At 43.3% G+C, this 16,329-nt stretch overlaps 1 protein-coding gene across 1 annotated transcript in view; it reads left to right on the forward strand.

Annotated features, from left to right (window-relative positions):
* LOC114766187 (A disintegrin and metalloproteinase with thrombospondin motifs 17-like) overlaps positions 1-16,329 on the forward strand; it is a 70,894-nt gene that overhangs the window by 16,092 nt on the left and 38,473 nt on the right. Inside the window, 2 exon segments of the mRNA XM_028956836.1 lie at positions 2,705-2,748; positions 13,582-13,687. Of these exon segments, the coding sequence (XP_028812669.1) occupies positions 2,705-2,748; positions 13,582-13,687 (150 nt within the window).

Consider the following 16,329-nt stretch of genomic DNA (forward strand, 5'->3'; position numbering starts at 1 on the left):
GAGGACTTTTTGTTCACGTGCCCATTGCTCGAACATGATCTCGCTTAGCCCATAAGGCTTCCTCTATGAAGATGCCATGTGGAGGAGCAACATCTGTCTGAGGAAATGCTAATGCCATGGATCACTCCAAAAGTGGGGCGAGGGCGCCACGTACAAATGAAAGCGTGTCGAGGTGCGTTTCGGTTTACCTCCAACCCTGTTGGAGCTGTCAGCAGGTACAGCGAAGACCAATGTGCTTCTTGAATGAGAAACATAATCCTTAAAACACCTCTATTAAAGAGGCCTATTTGTCCGACATGGAATATCTGGACTTTGATTTTCTTCCTCTGATCATAAAACGTGAAACATTTTCTCAAGGTTTATTAGGCATCATGTCATTTTGTCTAAATAACTTTCCACCTTTGTGTTGTAGAGCACGCAAACTCTTTGAAGAGATTTCGCCACCTGGAATGGCCACCGATAATTCGCTCGGTTCTCCAGAGGAGAAATGACTTGCTTATTTTCTCTGGATGGCTCTTTTGTAATTCTGTCTCATGGCTTTCATCCCGGTTCGCAGAATTATGCTGTGGTTTTAAGGGGCTGTTTTGGCTCAGGGGAAGGAGCGCCGTCAGTACGTCTCAACTGTCTGTCATGGTATAGCTGGAACGAGAGGGAGGAGGGCATTTAGTTTTTGTGCTCCACGCCACCAGCGTCACCCCCAACTGCCCAAGACGAATGCCATCTTGTGACGTCCGGGATTAGCTGTTGCGTTGTTGCTGCGGATGGACGTTCATGCTAGCGCCTACCCCCCCCCGCCCCCCTGCCCCCATCTCATACCCGCCAGTCCATGTTTGGAGCACAAGTTCCCAGTGTCACCCAGCTATGTGTCAGGTCTGTTACAGCTCATATTCCCAGAGTTTCACTCGCCGTGTGTCAATGCAGAGTTTAGTAGAGCTGTGGTTATCGCTTCACTAGGCCGTTTAATTAGAGTACCCTTCTTTTCTCAATAAACAAAGAGAAAGGGGAAGTCGATTTATCGACTGAGGCAGTTCCGACTCCGCCGCGGTGATTTGGGGTTAGTTAGTATTGTATACACAAACGTAAATAACTGTTTGTCCATCTTCACCTGTTAGTCATTGTTCAGGCTGAAAATAATATTTGGTTTTAGGGAAATTACAGGATTCGAGATGGCCTCGGAGGTTTCAGACCCTGCCAAAGGGAGTTAACAAGAGGAAATGCAGGAAACAGATTTAGCTTTGTGTGTGTGTAGCATGTGGCAACGGAGGCACCAGTGGCCCCTTCAGCTTCAATGGAAGCACTTTTTAATTTTCCCTGCCTCCGTGTGCTGGCTCCAACCCGTTAATTGGAGGTTCAAAGGCGTATTCTTCTTTGAACCAAGGGTGACCTTTGGGATGGGCCATTAACAATGTTATGCTAACCAGGGCAGGGAAGGGAGGGCCAGATCTCAAAGAGACTTGGCCATCCAGTCTGTACTTTTCGTGTCCATTTTCTCACTGAGAAAGCAAACAAGATTGTTTTAGAAGAAAGTTTTAGGGTTTGTCTTGGGAACACCAGGCTTTTTTTTCCAAATCAGATCATTTCTACTGTCACATCACGTGTCAGGTGAGTGAACTAATGTGCAAAAAGGATGTCAACATGCAAATCGTAGTATGAATGAGTAATATAATAGCATGTACTGGTTGGAGTGTGTACATTTTTGATGGTGAGTGGTGAGGAGTGGAGTTTATCACATGAATTATTGTCGCACTACAATAAGCAACAGGTCTTAAAATAAATCCCAGTTGCGTAAATGGATCCAGTTGCGGGATTATAGACAGATATCAGCTACTTCAGTCGAGGGCCCTCTCTGATTCTCTTACCCAGGCGCCGTGCCCTGTGACACATGGATCTCGTGGATGCTGGGGCAGATCCTGACGCGCAGCTGTTGACGCTTTCCACATTCAGGAGAGGGATCTGCGGGAAATGGCCTCTTGTGTTTTGACTCTCGCTATTTCACACTTCCCTTAGTTAGACGCCATGGCGAGGGGAGCTAATTCACAGTGTTGTGACAGAAATGCTGGTACGACAGCACTGATTGGGTGGAGTGAAAGTGAGGAACCACAGTTTAGTTTGAAAGGAAACCAACTGGAATGGAGTCTGAAATCACATAAAAGGCTCTGATATTGTGTATTTTAGCATGCGTTGATCTGTTGATCCCCATAGAAACTGGATATGGGAAGACTGATGACTTCATCAGTTGGAGTGTGCACCAGTTTGTAATAAGGGGCATTTTGCTGGCCCACTGGTCCTTTTACAGGGTTGTGCATCACCTTTATCCACCTTATCCAGCACCATTTAATGGCTGGTGATTAGGAAAATTATGTCGAGGTCACCAGATATCAACCCAACCTAAGGGTTTTGAATCTATGACAAGGAGTGCTGAAACTCTTCTGAACATCATGTGTCAAACCTTCAGAACACACATGTTGCTCATCTGTAGCCAGCATGCTTTTATGGTTTTCCCAAATACAGGGTACATTTCTGAAGTCTTTGCGCCAGAGAGCATTCATTTTGAATATGAATTTTACTGGAGGCCTTCAAATTGTCCAAATATCATCACACATTTGTCAACTGTCAGTAAAAAAAGGTCTTTTGTTTTTGTTAAAGATACCTGTAATGTCAGCGCACCAAACTGACTTTGTCCTTTGTTCTTTACTTTTTTCAGGACAGATTTCTGTGTCCACAAAGATGAGCCCTGTGACACAGTAGGTGAGTAAATGCTGTTCTTGGAAGCAGTGGTTAATTAATTAAGCTGTAATTAAGCTGTTGTGTCTTTATACTGCAAACAATTCAGGGGATAGCATTGTTGCTGGGCTTTTGCTAGCTGGGCTTGGGTGCTTCGGCTGGCTTGAAGAATCTTCACATAGCCAAGATATATTTTGAGCTTTTATAGAGTGTGAGGCAGGGTCTGGTCATTTTTAGGGCTTGTGCAGCCTGGATCTCCTGTGTGGAGCTGTCAAAAGGGCAATGCATCAGAACATACCAGTTTCTTAAGCTCCTCCACAGGAGGTGTTTTGAAATAGGCTTGAGTGGTTGCGACCTATGCCCTCTGAGATTCCAGGCTCTGTAATGGAGAGGCAGGTGACATTTAACCCCACCAGGCTGGGAGGCCTACTTCCATAACTGGGGTCTGCTTACAAAGTGGCTAAGAGCTTGTTGAAATGTGTCTGACTCAATAGACACCACAGCTGAGCGATTGTTCTGTGGCGTTTAAGTGACGGATATCAAGGGGGGTGTTAATTTTAACACTGGCTATTCCTAGAGTTCCATGCCTTATCTGCTTTCTCCAGCAATATATGTGTAAAACCTGGCTGGTTGCAGCTGATATTGGTGGAAGTTATATAACACATTACCTTGAAGAATGGCATTCCCAGAATAATGGGCCTGCTCATAGTGCTCTGCTTCTGGGTGGCCACTTCCCTGAGGGGAAGAAAGACACGGACCCCCCCCCCCCCCCCTTCCCTGTGATGCTCCTGTCAGAGATGCTCCTGTCAGTGCACTCTTGTGTAACTGGTGTCCCTCACACCTGAGATCGCGATCACTATTTTCAAACAATGACGCATATTTAGGTGTGATTGAATTTCCAAATGCTTCGACTGTATATGGAGTGCACTCTGAATGTTGAAAAAATGATCCGAGAATAGCCGTCTGGTGCCGTCTGGAAGGGAGGTGTAGGATCACGGCGACTGCAGCCAGGAGCCAAACAGGATAATGTGAGAGGCCTCACCATGGAACCTGACCACAGTGATGACCTCATAGAACTCAAGAGCACTTCAGACTTCTTTCATAATTACTGAGGAATAACACAGCTCCCCACTGAATTATCTTGAGAAAGGGATCCATCTGCAATTTCAGGGTTGAGGTAATGCATAGAGTCAGATAAGTGGGTAACAGATGCAGTCTTGATAATGACAGCAAGACCTTGACCATGACCAGCCACAAGTATAGACTGATATAGATGCATTTATGGCTTCCTTTTTGTTTTTGTATGGTTTTATATCCTTTTTATATCCATTTTCATGATACAACTGGCATCCAAAAGATTTGCATGCCTGAGACCACTGACTACTACTCTGAACATTACCAAGGACTTGCCCGTTTAAAGCTTAGAGTTATTTTTGGATGCAAGTTTTGTAAAGCAGGACCTTTTTTGAATAGCATTTGACATGGTTGAAAAATTACTCATTTTTGTTTGGTTTCCTTCTTCATGAGACAGATTTATATTATTCTAAACCTGCTGTTGAATGAGGTTAGTCCCTAGGAATTCCTGATTATGTAATACTGGAAAGCGTCCATCTGTAATTTTGATTTATGCATTTGGAAAGCAAACTTGGCTCAGGTTCTTCTGAGAGCTGAATCAGCTCGCTGTTTCTGTTTCTCTTTTGGAATCTCACTGCAAACGTTTAAAACATTTGCTAAGTTGTGTATGAGGCACAGTGTTGAAAGGCAGAATGAGCCACTTGTATACACTGGTAAACCCAAGAACGTCTGCATATCCTTGGTGGATAAAGGGCTCAAGTCAGTCCTCTACTGTTTGGCCCTCTAGTCCAATGCGATAGCGTAAGAATGAGAACGACGGTTGAATGCCTCAACTTTGATGTACATTTTGGTAGGTGGGCTCTTAAGCAGTTATAAATAGTTTTGAATTAGATTAGCATGTCTTCTATGCAAGTGGCATGTCGAATTTACTTAACATTCCTGTTAAAATGTCATCAACAAAATCTTTGAGGTTTGGCCAGACCGTTCGATATTGCACCAGGTGGATTTATTTCACTGGTCCTTTTGTTTTAAGTATTTTTAAATGGTAGTTGTGTCGCCACCACAACAAGGCTGGATCTAGCTGGCTATACTTACCCTGGATATGACCAAACACTTTATGGCTGGCCTGGTACCTCACTTGTTTGTAGTCACCAAGTGTGATTCTTCTTCTTTTTCTTTTTGCTCACCCATTAGTAGAGTGGGTGAAACTGAAAGCTGCATATGAGTGGGTGGTGTCTCCTCCTTTCCCCCATGAGATGACAAAGGCTGCCAAATGTACTGTAAGAGATCTGAGGCAACTGAGAAAGGTAAAAGAGAAAAGGTGAGCAGCAAAACATACCGACAGCCAGTAAAAGCTGAGAACTGCATGTCGAATGCAGAAAATGAACAGCGCTGCTGTCTTACAGCAAGGATACCCAGGTATGAATTCGTGACTGGGTGCTCTATATACAGCTGGCAAGCATTCCCCATGTTTGCATGGGTTTCCTTCCGGCACTCGGGTTTCCTCCCCACATTCCAAAGACATGTAGGTTAGGGGAATGGCAGCCATAAAGTGCCTCTTGTGTTTCCAAGTTCCTTGTTCCTGCCTTGCACCCGAAGATTATGGGGAGAGACTCCAGTCTCCCTGTGATTAGCATGTTCAGATAATGAATGGATAGGCCTGTCATTAATGGGTTTGGTTCTCATCTTGTATAAACAGTGCGCTATGTAGTGACTGATTCTTAAAAAAAAAAAAGAAATGAACATACTATGTGCAGGTGTATGGCTAAAAGGTAATATATGGTGTTGTGTTAAGCAAAGAATGGAAAGACAGTATATTTTACTGTTTATATGTTCCAGTGATAATGTTCATCGTTGTCTCTATAGTATGGTTACCATACTAATGCACTCATCTGCAAGTAGGAAGATCAGATAGTCCGTAACAAAGTTTGACAAATTACATGAAAGCTACTAAATAATTATGTTCTTTGCTCAATGCTGGTGTAGAATTTAAATTTCATAATTCTCAATAGGAAAAGTATACATTTAAAGGAAATCCAAGGCTATAACAGATCAGTCACAATTATTCCTGTGCTGTAAGTCTGACCCAGAACTGTAAATTAGCAAACTGAACATTACCTGTACGTGTGTGGCCGCCTGTGGATGTGAACGGGATCTGTTTTAACTCGGTCAGCACAGGAGGGGATTTTTGCTATCTTTTTATCTTTTCTATCATCAGTGAAAAGCTCTTCAATGAGCCTGGAGAGAAAGATCTCCAGCCCTCTTGTAGGTAGAGTGAACTTAAAGCCTGCAACTCAAGTGGGCCCTATTCACTTTCTGTGTAATTTATGAGGATCTCTCAGAGTGGCTTTGATTTAGGATTGATAAGAGTCCCCCAGGGGAGTGAGTGTTGGGTGCTGGGAAGACGGTTTTCCGGCCTTTTGAAGTTGGCTCATGCTTTCTTTAGCTGTGTGTTCGTTGCTTGCAGCTAATGTCGGAAGCCCTTGTCTGATGTGAGTGCAGTGCAGCACGATAAAGTCTGTTTTGTGACATCAGCACATCTCTGCTGTAACATCCGTCATGTACACGGACACTGATAACTGGGAACTGATTATCATACCATGACTCCAGCCTTTCAACACTGCCAAAAGAAATCCCCCCTGGATTTAAAAGGCAAGAGCATTTGATTGGTTAAATGCTGCAGTGATTATGTTGACAACATGTTATTTAAATTTTATCTGTTGCGGTGAATAATAAAGGACCGTCTCCACACGGCTTCCCACTGCTCCCTAAGGTGATGGGTTAAATGCAGAGGACACATTTCATTGTGTGTACCGAGTGCTGTGCTGCAGTGTTTCAAAATGACAATCACTTCACTTTCTCATTTCTTTAACCACTGAGAAGACACATTCCATGGGAGAGGAAAAGATGCCATTCATATTATTGGCTTGCATCAACTGATAAAACCACTAAGGAGATAAAGAACTAAAACCTGGATTGTGTATCATTTCAATGATGTGGTTGGAAAACAATCTTGAATGTTAAATACTACAAAACCATCAGTTAAACTCCCAGCTATGTTTTACAGTGTAAGTTAAAAAAAATAGACTCTGGAGCAAAGGAAAAAAATGCATGTGGTCTCATGTTCTCCATACTGGGATGCATCAAGAGAAGAAGGAAAGTTATGTAGCCTTCATGCATAGCCCCTACTGTACAAGAGTAGGCTGTGTTATGATCAATAATGGCCAATGATCTTAATATGGTCAAAACCTCGCTTTGATTCCCTCATTCACTCACTCGCTTTCCAACCAAGTCCTGTTACTCAGGGTTGGGGCTGCCAGAGCCCATTCTGGGACACTGGATGCAGGTTGGGGCACTTAGGACCCAGGGTGTGGTGCCTGTCTACCACACTCACACCTACAGGCAATTTAGAGTTGCTAATTAACCTAGTGTGCATGTCTTTGGACGACAGGAGGAAACCAGAGAATCTGGGAGAAACCTGCAGGGAAAAGCATGAAAACTTCACACACAAGGTCCCAGCTGAGGTGTGCACCACCGTGTGACAACTCCCACAAAGGAGGCAAAGTTTGCAGTGAATGCTTCTGCCGCTATTTGATGATGATGGAAGTACTGCCATGTGTGAAAGTTACAGTGTGCTGGCCAGTATGGTTTGATCAACTCTGTTGCTTATAAGCTCATGTGGTTTTTATATCCAATGTGCTCTTCTCCGCACAGTGGAACAGATTCAGTATGAAATTTCGTTGCGCAGAGAAGCAGAATCTCTTCTGAAGAACTGAACGAATCAGCTACTTAATGAATTTCTCCAAAGAGAGCGAACAGAGCTTTGGACAAGATTGCTTGGAGCGTCCCCCCCATAAAAATGCCCCAGACCCATTTTTATCTCAGGATGGGAATAACATTGTGCTGGAAGAACACTGTCTGCTGGCTCCAGCAGGGAAACTCTCACTTACGCACAAGAAGGTTCCTCTGTCGCTGCAAACCAAAGCCTTCTCGGCCCAGAATGAAGCATTTGTTTCCCATGACCCCTTCTAATCTGACAGACCTCAGGTAAAGAGGGTGGTCGCACGGGGCAGATGCCGAACGCGAACAAAGCGGGCGCCTAGGCCTGTTTTTATCTGTTCTGCCTCAGGGTAGCGTATCGCTGATGTAATGGAACAGGGGAACGGAACAGGGCATCGGTGCAAACCCGCTATTCTTTGACACGCCGCGGCTCTAGTGCTTGTTAAGTGTCTCACAATGGCACGGCAGAAAGGACCGTCTCCCTGTTAATGCTTCTTTTGACGAGGGCTGACCCACTTTTAACTCAACTGTAGTGTCCGAGGGAGAAAGAAGTCCATTCTGGTTTTGCTAAACTGAGGACTGTGGTGTTTTTCGTGTGTTTATCTTCTTTTGGAGCTCCTTATCTTCGCCTGCTCCCTGCTTCGCTGAAACCCAGTAATATCCTGCTGATGGCACCCCATTTCCTGTGTATAGTTTGCTGGCACAAAAAAGGGTCAGAATGGACTAGAGCAGTGATTTCCAAATCTTTTTCCTTGAAGCCCCCCCTTGTCTGTGTCCAAGACAAGCCATTCCCTCCGACCTAAGGTGACCAGTTTAGAAAAGTGGACACCTTAGTGTGCGGGGAGGAGAGGTGGGGTACGCTAACGAAAAAGGAAACCGATCCACTAGTGCAAATAGGCCTGAAGGATGTTGTAATGAATGTTTAAGCAGCTCAAAAATGACATTTTGCATTTCTCAGACATGTTTTACTCATAAAGGGATGATGATTTGTCAGCGCATATAAATTTGTGAGCACTCCCTGTGATCTCTAGCATGATCTCTACCCCCAGGTTGGGAACCACTGTACTAGAGGGGAAAAATGGCAGCCTAGCCCCTTTGGGGATGCCTGGCTTTAACGAGCTGGTTGCGGTTGGAGTCTGAAGGAGGTAATTGGTGAGGATCTAATGTATTATGCGAAGCAGCTAGCAGACATGTAACATAAACCACATGACAATTGCAGTTTTATAGGTTTATTGCATGTCATCTTGCTAATGTCATCCATTTGCATCATAACGTTGTAGTCAAAACTGAGACAAACACATGGCTTGGGCATAATGCTGTTAGTCCTGTGCCAAATGGTTCTTCATTGTGTGAGTTCCACATAATTGCACCTCCTCTCCATTTCAAAGCCAAACAGCCACTTATTGTGCATTGACCCAGTATTTGCATACATTCCCATAGGCTTCCGATGTAGATGACAAGGTCAGAACCTCTTGTTTCACAACAGTGGCACCACATTGTCCCCTAGTGAGCATGACAGACTGAGCTGAGTAAACTTTCTCTCTGACATGGTTGTAGTTTCCCAAAGACATCCACAAAAAAAAATTGTACATTCAGAGTTCTACACTGTAAATCTGTGAGATGATAGATATTATGGACGTAATTGCTGCTCGCGGCTGGAAATGCGGTTGTAAAATGGGGACCTGCTGAGGTAAAATGCATGTAAGAATTTAGGGCAACATCTGTTTTTGGATGAGACTCACGCTTTAGGCTCCAGCTTCACTGTTGTCCTTTTCTAATTTAGCTGGTATCAGTTTCTATGGGAAATACCTGATTGCAAAACACAGTTACCTGTATTTGCAATGTCTTGACATGTCCAAACATTTGGACAGTACATCCGAATGCTCCAAGGACATGTCGGCTTGTTTTATCTAGTTATAAGCCCCAAAGATTTGATGTTTGCTTTATGTGTTTACTGTTAGTTCATTGATAGGCAGTTGGGGCTTATTTTGGGACTGGCTGCCTGTTGACGCTGTTTTGAAGCTGGCCCTGCTGTGTACTTGGTCTCGCTACGCTGAGGATCTCTGTTTGTCTGGGTCTGTATCTGAACAGTTCCCACAGCTGCACCCTGGCTGTCATTAGTCTGGGTCTCTGGAGCTTTCCCGAGGAGCGGGACAGCAGTAGAAGGAATAGCTGTCCGAGGAAATGAGTTGTAGAGGAATGAGAGCCGTGACCTCTGACCTGCAAGGCCAGCCAAGGTCAGTACACAGCTATAAAAAGAAATATGACCTGTACACTTACCCGCTGCCCTGTGCCTATTACATCTAAATTGCAACTTTACCCCCAGCTCTGCGTCTAATTGATAAAATGCTGAAAAGTGGGCAAAAAGCTGATAGGTGGAAAGGAGAGGAGCTGAGACACATTAACCCCTGATTAAAGGACCATAAAATTTTCATTCAAAGGTACAGGTGTAGCTAACAGTTGACCCTACATCACATTTTAAACAGTAGACGACATTGAGAGACATTTTCTTATTTTATTTAATTTAGTCAGTAATAAAACAATAAATGACGGGTTTTATTAAATTAAACAAGTTTATTTGATTGACTTTACTGCTTAAAAAAACATATTTAAGAGTGTAGTACTCATTCAAATAGAATTCAGGGACTAAATGTAATCCCAAAACCAATATAAATAATTATAATACAAACATGCAACAAAGTGAAATAACTCTTTTTACATCCTAAATATAATGAATGTCACTATGTTCTCCATCACCTTTTATTGTAGCTCCCAGCCAAATTGCCATGACACAGAAAGGAGGAGGAGGACCCAGGCGTCTATTAGTACCACAAATACTTTTATTTTAAACTGGACAAACGCTCTACTCTGGCAAAGGGGAAGGCCCATACTCACACAGGGAACTAAATGCCCACCACCTAAAACCAAGACATTAACTCAACCAATACAAGACCTCAGAGGCACACCGACTCCAACCAAGACCATGAATTCAAGACACTCAAAACTCTAATGGCTGGGACGGTTCAGGGTTCAATACTGGAACCCGGAGCACTATATATGTCTTTACATATTTTAAAAATGACAAGAATGCTGAAGATTGATCATATGTGGACAGAGTTACAGCCTGTGTTTAAGGTTTGCATAAAGTCACATTCCATATTCTTTGCTTTGTTTCATCACTACTGAACACTACTGACATCTGTAGGACCTTTTTCGAATCTTGGAAGTAAAACTAGATTAGTGGATCCATAACATCCATCACCCTAATTTGCTCTATTAATTAATTCATTTTAAAAATGTATTTGTGGACCTAAGACTGTTCCACGATTTGGTCAATATATAGCAGAAGGCTGCCTTCCTCAGTAATTTTTTGCTATGTGAACATATGCTAGTCTATCAATCTATTAATTAATTAAACAATTCTGAAAGAAACAGGTAACCAAGTTTGTTTCCGAGTGTTTTCACATTTTAGGCTCTCTTTAATTGTGAAACCATTGTTGCAATACAAAGAAATTGATTTATCAAACATTTGTTTAATGGCACCCATTCCATGCATTTAACACAGTTACAAAGCACACAGGGGGAGTTGTCTACAGCTCATTTTCAGCTTGGCCTATCCCGTTAAAGTGAATCAGTCCATGCTGAAATGAGAGCAAAAACAAAACAAGCTGGTTGCTTAAACCTGTGCACAGAGGTGGCCAATCACTAACTAAATTAGGCAGATAATCGAAAATTTGGTGCAACAATGAGTCAATATTCGGTTAACTTACCCTTCTGAAATGGCTCCATGTAAGGGGTCCCATAATAACAACTGGTTCTTATCAACAAACAAAGGGGTGCCAAACTGGCTCATTTGTTTGTTGGAGGGAGCCCATATCTCCCTCATTGTGACAGTAATAATCACAAGTGCTGCACAGAGGTGTTTTAATAAAACAACATCTGGGTTTAATTTCATTCTCTTGTGACTGATTATCATCCAGGGTCGGACAGAAAGCCGATGTCGGAATAGACATTTTGAAAGGTTAATTCGATGGTGGTGATGTCACCGCTGATAGTGACAAAGATGGATTAAAGTGCACGGGTTTGGACTGCACTGATAGTCTCAGTTTTCATGTTATGTTACTAATATTGTTTAATAATTTTTATGTTAATTTTGTCATAATTGTTTATTATTTGGAGACAGGTTGCTATATTAATGATACCTACCCATTAGCTACAGCTTTTTGACTGGCATAGTGCAGCTACAAGTAGGTTTGCAACATTAGGGTACAACATTTTTTGACAATTGTCCCATTACTCAGATGAGATTAGGTGGACAAAAAGACTGCCACCATGCCTAAATGCTGCTCTTTAAAGGTCCCCTGCTATGAATTTTTTTTTTTTGCTTTTATATAGGTTTTAGTGGTCCCCTAATACTGTATCTGAAGTCTCTGTAAATTCAGCCATGTTGCAGAATTACAGCCATTTTGAGTCAGTTACACAATGAGATTCCCCAGGACGTGCCGTTTCTGTGTCTGTTTCTTTAAATGCTAGTGAGTAGGAGAGAGGCAGGGCGAGGAGGAGTGTGACCTGTAGAAGTGGGTGGACATTCGCGGAAATTACATCATCAACACTATTCACCAACCATGATTTTTGGCGCAGACAGGAAGTCATGTCTGTGTTTTTCCAGAAAAAATTATAAAGAAATTTGTGCTCATTTTTACATCCAATCACAGAGCAACAGCAAGGTTTAGGGGAGGAAAGCATGAGAAACTTTCCCCTTATGATGACAGAAGGGGACAAATTCCAGATCCGACCATCTGAGCTGCCGATCAGCTGGGCAGAATGGCCAAAGCACACTTTTCACCTATTGCCATTTCTAACCACTGCGGGACCATAGACAGGCTAGGGGAACTCGTAATAATGTCACATACATTTACATTTACATTTACAGCATTTATCAGACGCCCTTATCCAGAGCGACTTACAATCAGTAGTTACAGGGACAGTCCCCCCCTGGATCAACTCAGGGTTAATTGTCTTGCTCAGGGACACAATGTTAGTAAGTGTGATTTTAACCTGGGTCTTCTGACCTTGCAACCTTGCAACCTTGCATGCACATACATGTATTTTTCCATCATTACCATCTTACATAGGCTTCATGGGTGGCAAATAAAGCAGTCAGCTGATTGCACATTCATCAGGAGAGAGATATGCACATCCTCGTTTTTTTCATGCAGACAGTCATGCAGGCTGCAGACAGTCATGCTAGCCCCCCCCCCTCCTGTGTTGTGTAACTCCCTCCGAAATCTCATTAGCGACTCATATACTGTTCTTTCCCATGACTAGATTTTTTGCACGTCCCTGCTCTGCAGGTCATGTCTCTGAACAAGTTCAGTCTTGTGACAGTGCTGTGCTGCAGGTGCGGACCCCCACCTGCCTGACCATAAGACTCCAGCACTGTAACGACCCGGCGCTGATCTAGCTGGGCAATCACTCTCCGCTGGACTGAGCTGCTCACTCAGTCGTGCAGGGTCCGAATGTCCGCAGCATGTGTTGCGGCATTCATCTGAGGAGCCTCTCTTGTGAAAACAGGGTGTTGGGCTGTCCGACCGCTGACACAGGAACAGTTATTGTTGAGCACTTCTGCGATTCAGGATCTGTGAATCTTGCAGTAGTAATTATGCTGGGTGAATTGGGTCAGGATTGGAGGAAGCCCCATGCTCAATATCAAAAGAGACACTCTGTCAGGCATTTCACCATGAAACAGTGCTGTGATGACCTTGAAACTCCACCATTCTGTACTCTGTTTCTTTTTAAGAGTACATGGAGTTTTAAAGACTAAACATGCATAAAGACTAACATCTGGAACTGGGAGGGGGTGGTGGTGTAATAACGCTGTGGTTGTGGCTTCGGTCTGAAACAAATTACAAAACTGGTCTGGACTCTGGAGAAGGATTGGGGCTCTGCTGTAGCAATGGCTGTGGCCTGTTCTCACACTGCCCTGCCCTGATGCTTGCACAGGGATCGCCTATCTGGGTGGCACCTGTAGCGCCAGGAGGAAGTGTGTGCTGGCAGAGGACAACGGACTCAACCTGGCCTTCACCATCGCCCACGAGCTCGGACACAAGTGAGTAAAAGTGACACTTTTCTTTCATTTTGAATTGATAATAGATTTTTTAATTTTTAATTTTATGCATACCAATTCAGGAAAGACAACGTGATCAATATTCTTCAGCGCCTTATCGCATACTGTGGTCATGCACTTGAATCAAACCAGACAAGAATAAAGGTTGCTTGCCAGGGAGGATAGCAGATATACATTTACATTTACAGCATTTATCAGACGCCCTTATCCAGAGCGACTTACAATCAGTAGTTACAGGGACAGTCCCCCCTGGAGTAACTCAGGGTTAAGTGTCTTGCTCAGGGACACAAGTGGTAGTAAGTGGGATTTGAACCTGGGTCTTCTGGTTCATAGGCGAGTGTGTTACCCACTAGGCTACTACCACCCATAAACAGCTTTCTACCCAGACATCCCATTCATTTGCACCAGCAAGGCCATTTCCGACTAGCACGCATTGTTTTTTGGGGGGTTTTTTTGTATTGTCTATATTGTGTGAGCCGGCTGCTCACAGGAAATGAGTGGAAATTCACAAACAAGCTCTGTAATTATGTGTTCACAAATTCTGATGAGGTCTCATATGAGTGAATGCAGCATAATATCTTCTTATTTATACAACTCTACAGTTTGTGCAAAACATCATAGGATCAAGCTATCAAGCTTTTTGGCCATTCTGAAATCCCATGGGCTTCTTCTCTATGCAGCCGAATATCCAAAAACACAACCAACTGTGTACAAAAGTCTCTGTTTGTACTGCACGTGGAGTTACCACGATACAGAACTATACTGATGGGGCGGTAATAATGAAAGACTGTTTCAGTGTTTCAATGTGAAGGGTGAACAAGCCATTTTCCATGCTGTTAGCTTCAGGTGACCTCTCCATATTTTCTTGGTCATTACAGCATCAGGTTAGATTTCGAGAAGTCAATATGGATGCCAAGCTATTACATGTCCCTGTCAAATAACTTATGACGAATCCTTCCACGGCAAGGCGTAAACTGCACACTATAGAGTTACCGCCGTGTGGTTAAGCGTACAAGCAGAAGACATGCTGACTTGCCAGAGCTGAAATGCACTTACAGTGATGGTGGGAGACGTGTTTCATGTGCTTATAAAGCCCCCCTTTTGATGGAACAATGACGAAGAGCCAGTATGAAATTTATCTGGAAACGCGGCCAAGGCAACATTAGCGTTTGGCGGCGGCTTTGTGGTGGTGCCAGGCCTCTGCAGAGTTATCGCACGTTTCGCCCAGTATCGGACGATGCAGCCGGCGCAGGCCAGAGGCGGGTTTAATGACGGGAAGTAATGAGCTGGCATGTGGTGCGCCCGAATGGTGCCGATATGAGGGGTGCGATTATGTGCCCGATGCCACAGAACCTCCTTAAAGCCTCCATTGTACAAACTCAGTAAAACACCTATGAAAAAAGAATGCTCGCTGTTGGTCCACCTTTTTGTGAATTTTATATGAAAGTGCACATTCACTGGCATGCACAGATAGATGTAATTTTAATCATGATGCAGTCTCTTTTGGAACTCTTTTGGACACTGTTATCAGTGTCACGAACCATTGCATCAGTTGTGTCTTTATAAACAACAATGTTCCTTAAGCAGCTGCAGCCCTGCCAAGAGCTTTGATCTGGAGAGCTTGGTGCCTGACTGTAAGTAATGTGCAATTATACAAGCATTTGTCATGTGCACAGGAATTGTGATAGGCAGTATTTAATAACCAGGAACAGTTTGCTGATATTGCCAGACTCATACTCATTCAGTGACAATTGTTAATCACCTATTGTATTAAAAGTTCATGTGTTTCCATGGTACACAACTACACAACTTTCTCTGGACAGTTCACATTACAAAACTCTCTGACATGTTTTCGGTTTTAACGGTTTGTTAACTGATGTAACTGATGAACAATGGAGGGGTTTGCATACAATACAATCTTTCATCTCCAAAACGATATTCTGTCATGAACATTTAGGTGAGGAGTGGCATGGGAAATGGATTCGCAGCAGGTAAGGAAGTGCACTCGTTACTGAAAAAAAAAGCCTTTCATGGATGCACACTGCTTACTAAAGGTAAAGGGTTAAATGATTGAGATGAAGGGCCCTAGTGCAAAGAACACTTTACTAAATAGAAAACAGACAAAGGTGTGGTGGACATTGAGTATTACTGCAAAGTGAGGATGTGGCGATTGCATCATCCATGTGGGAGTCTTTGGTTGGGTTAAAGTGAGGTGTTATAGTAAGACTAAACAATCTGATCTAATGGTGTGGCATTCCTGGTTTGAATTTGAACGACCGCAAAAATACTAATATTCTTTCTCACAAACTACAACTGTTTCCAGCAATAACTCGTAAACAAACACCTCTGTAAAGATGTCAATTATTTATGAAATGGTGAAAAAGTATTGAGATCAGTGTTGAAATCTGTCATCCTTGAAAACCAACACACAAACCAGACTGAGTCCCATGGTCGTATGCCCGAAAGAGTGAAGTCTGGATTCAATAACATGCTTCGACACAAACAGCAGACGGCAGAGCGGATTCCAGGCCTGGAAATAAGACAGGGCTTAGTCATGGTAATGCATACAAGGAAGAGGAAATATACAGAAAAATAGGAGTCACAATGCAGCTAAACAGCTCAGT

This window comes from Denticeps clupeoides, chromosome 16, assembly GCF_900700375.1.
Source record: "Denticeps clupeoides chromosome 16, fDenClu1.1, whole genome shotgun sequence".
NCBI classification, from domain to species: Eukaryota; Metazoa; Chordata; class Actinopteri; order Clupeiformes; family Denticipitidae; genus Denticeps; species Denticeps clupeoides.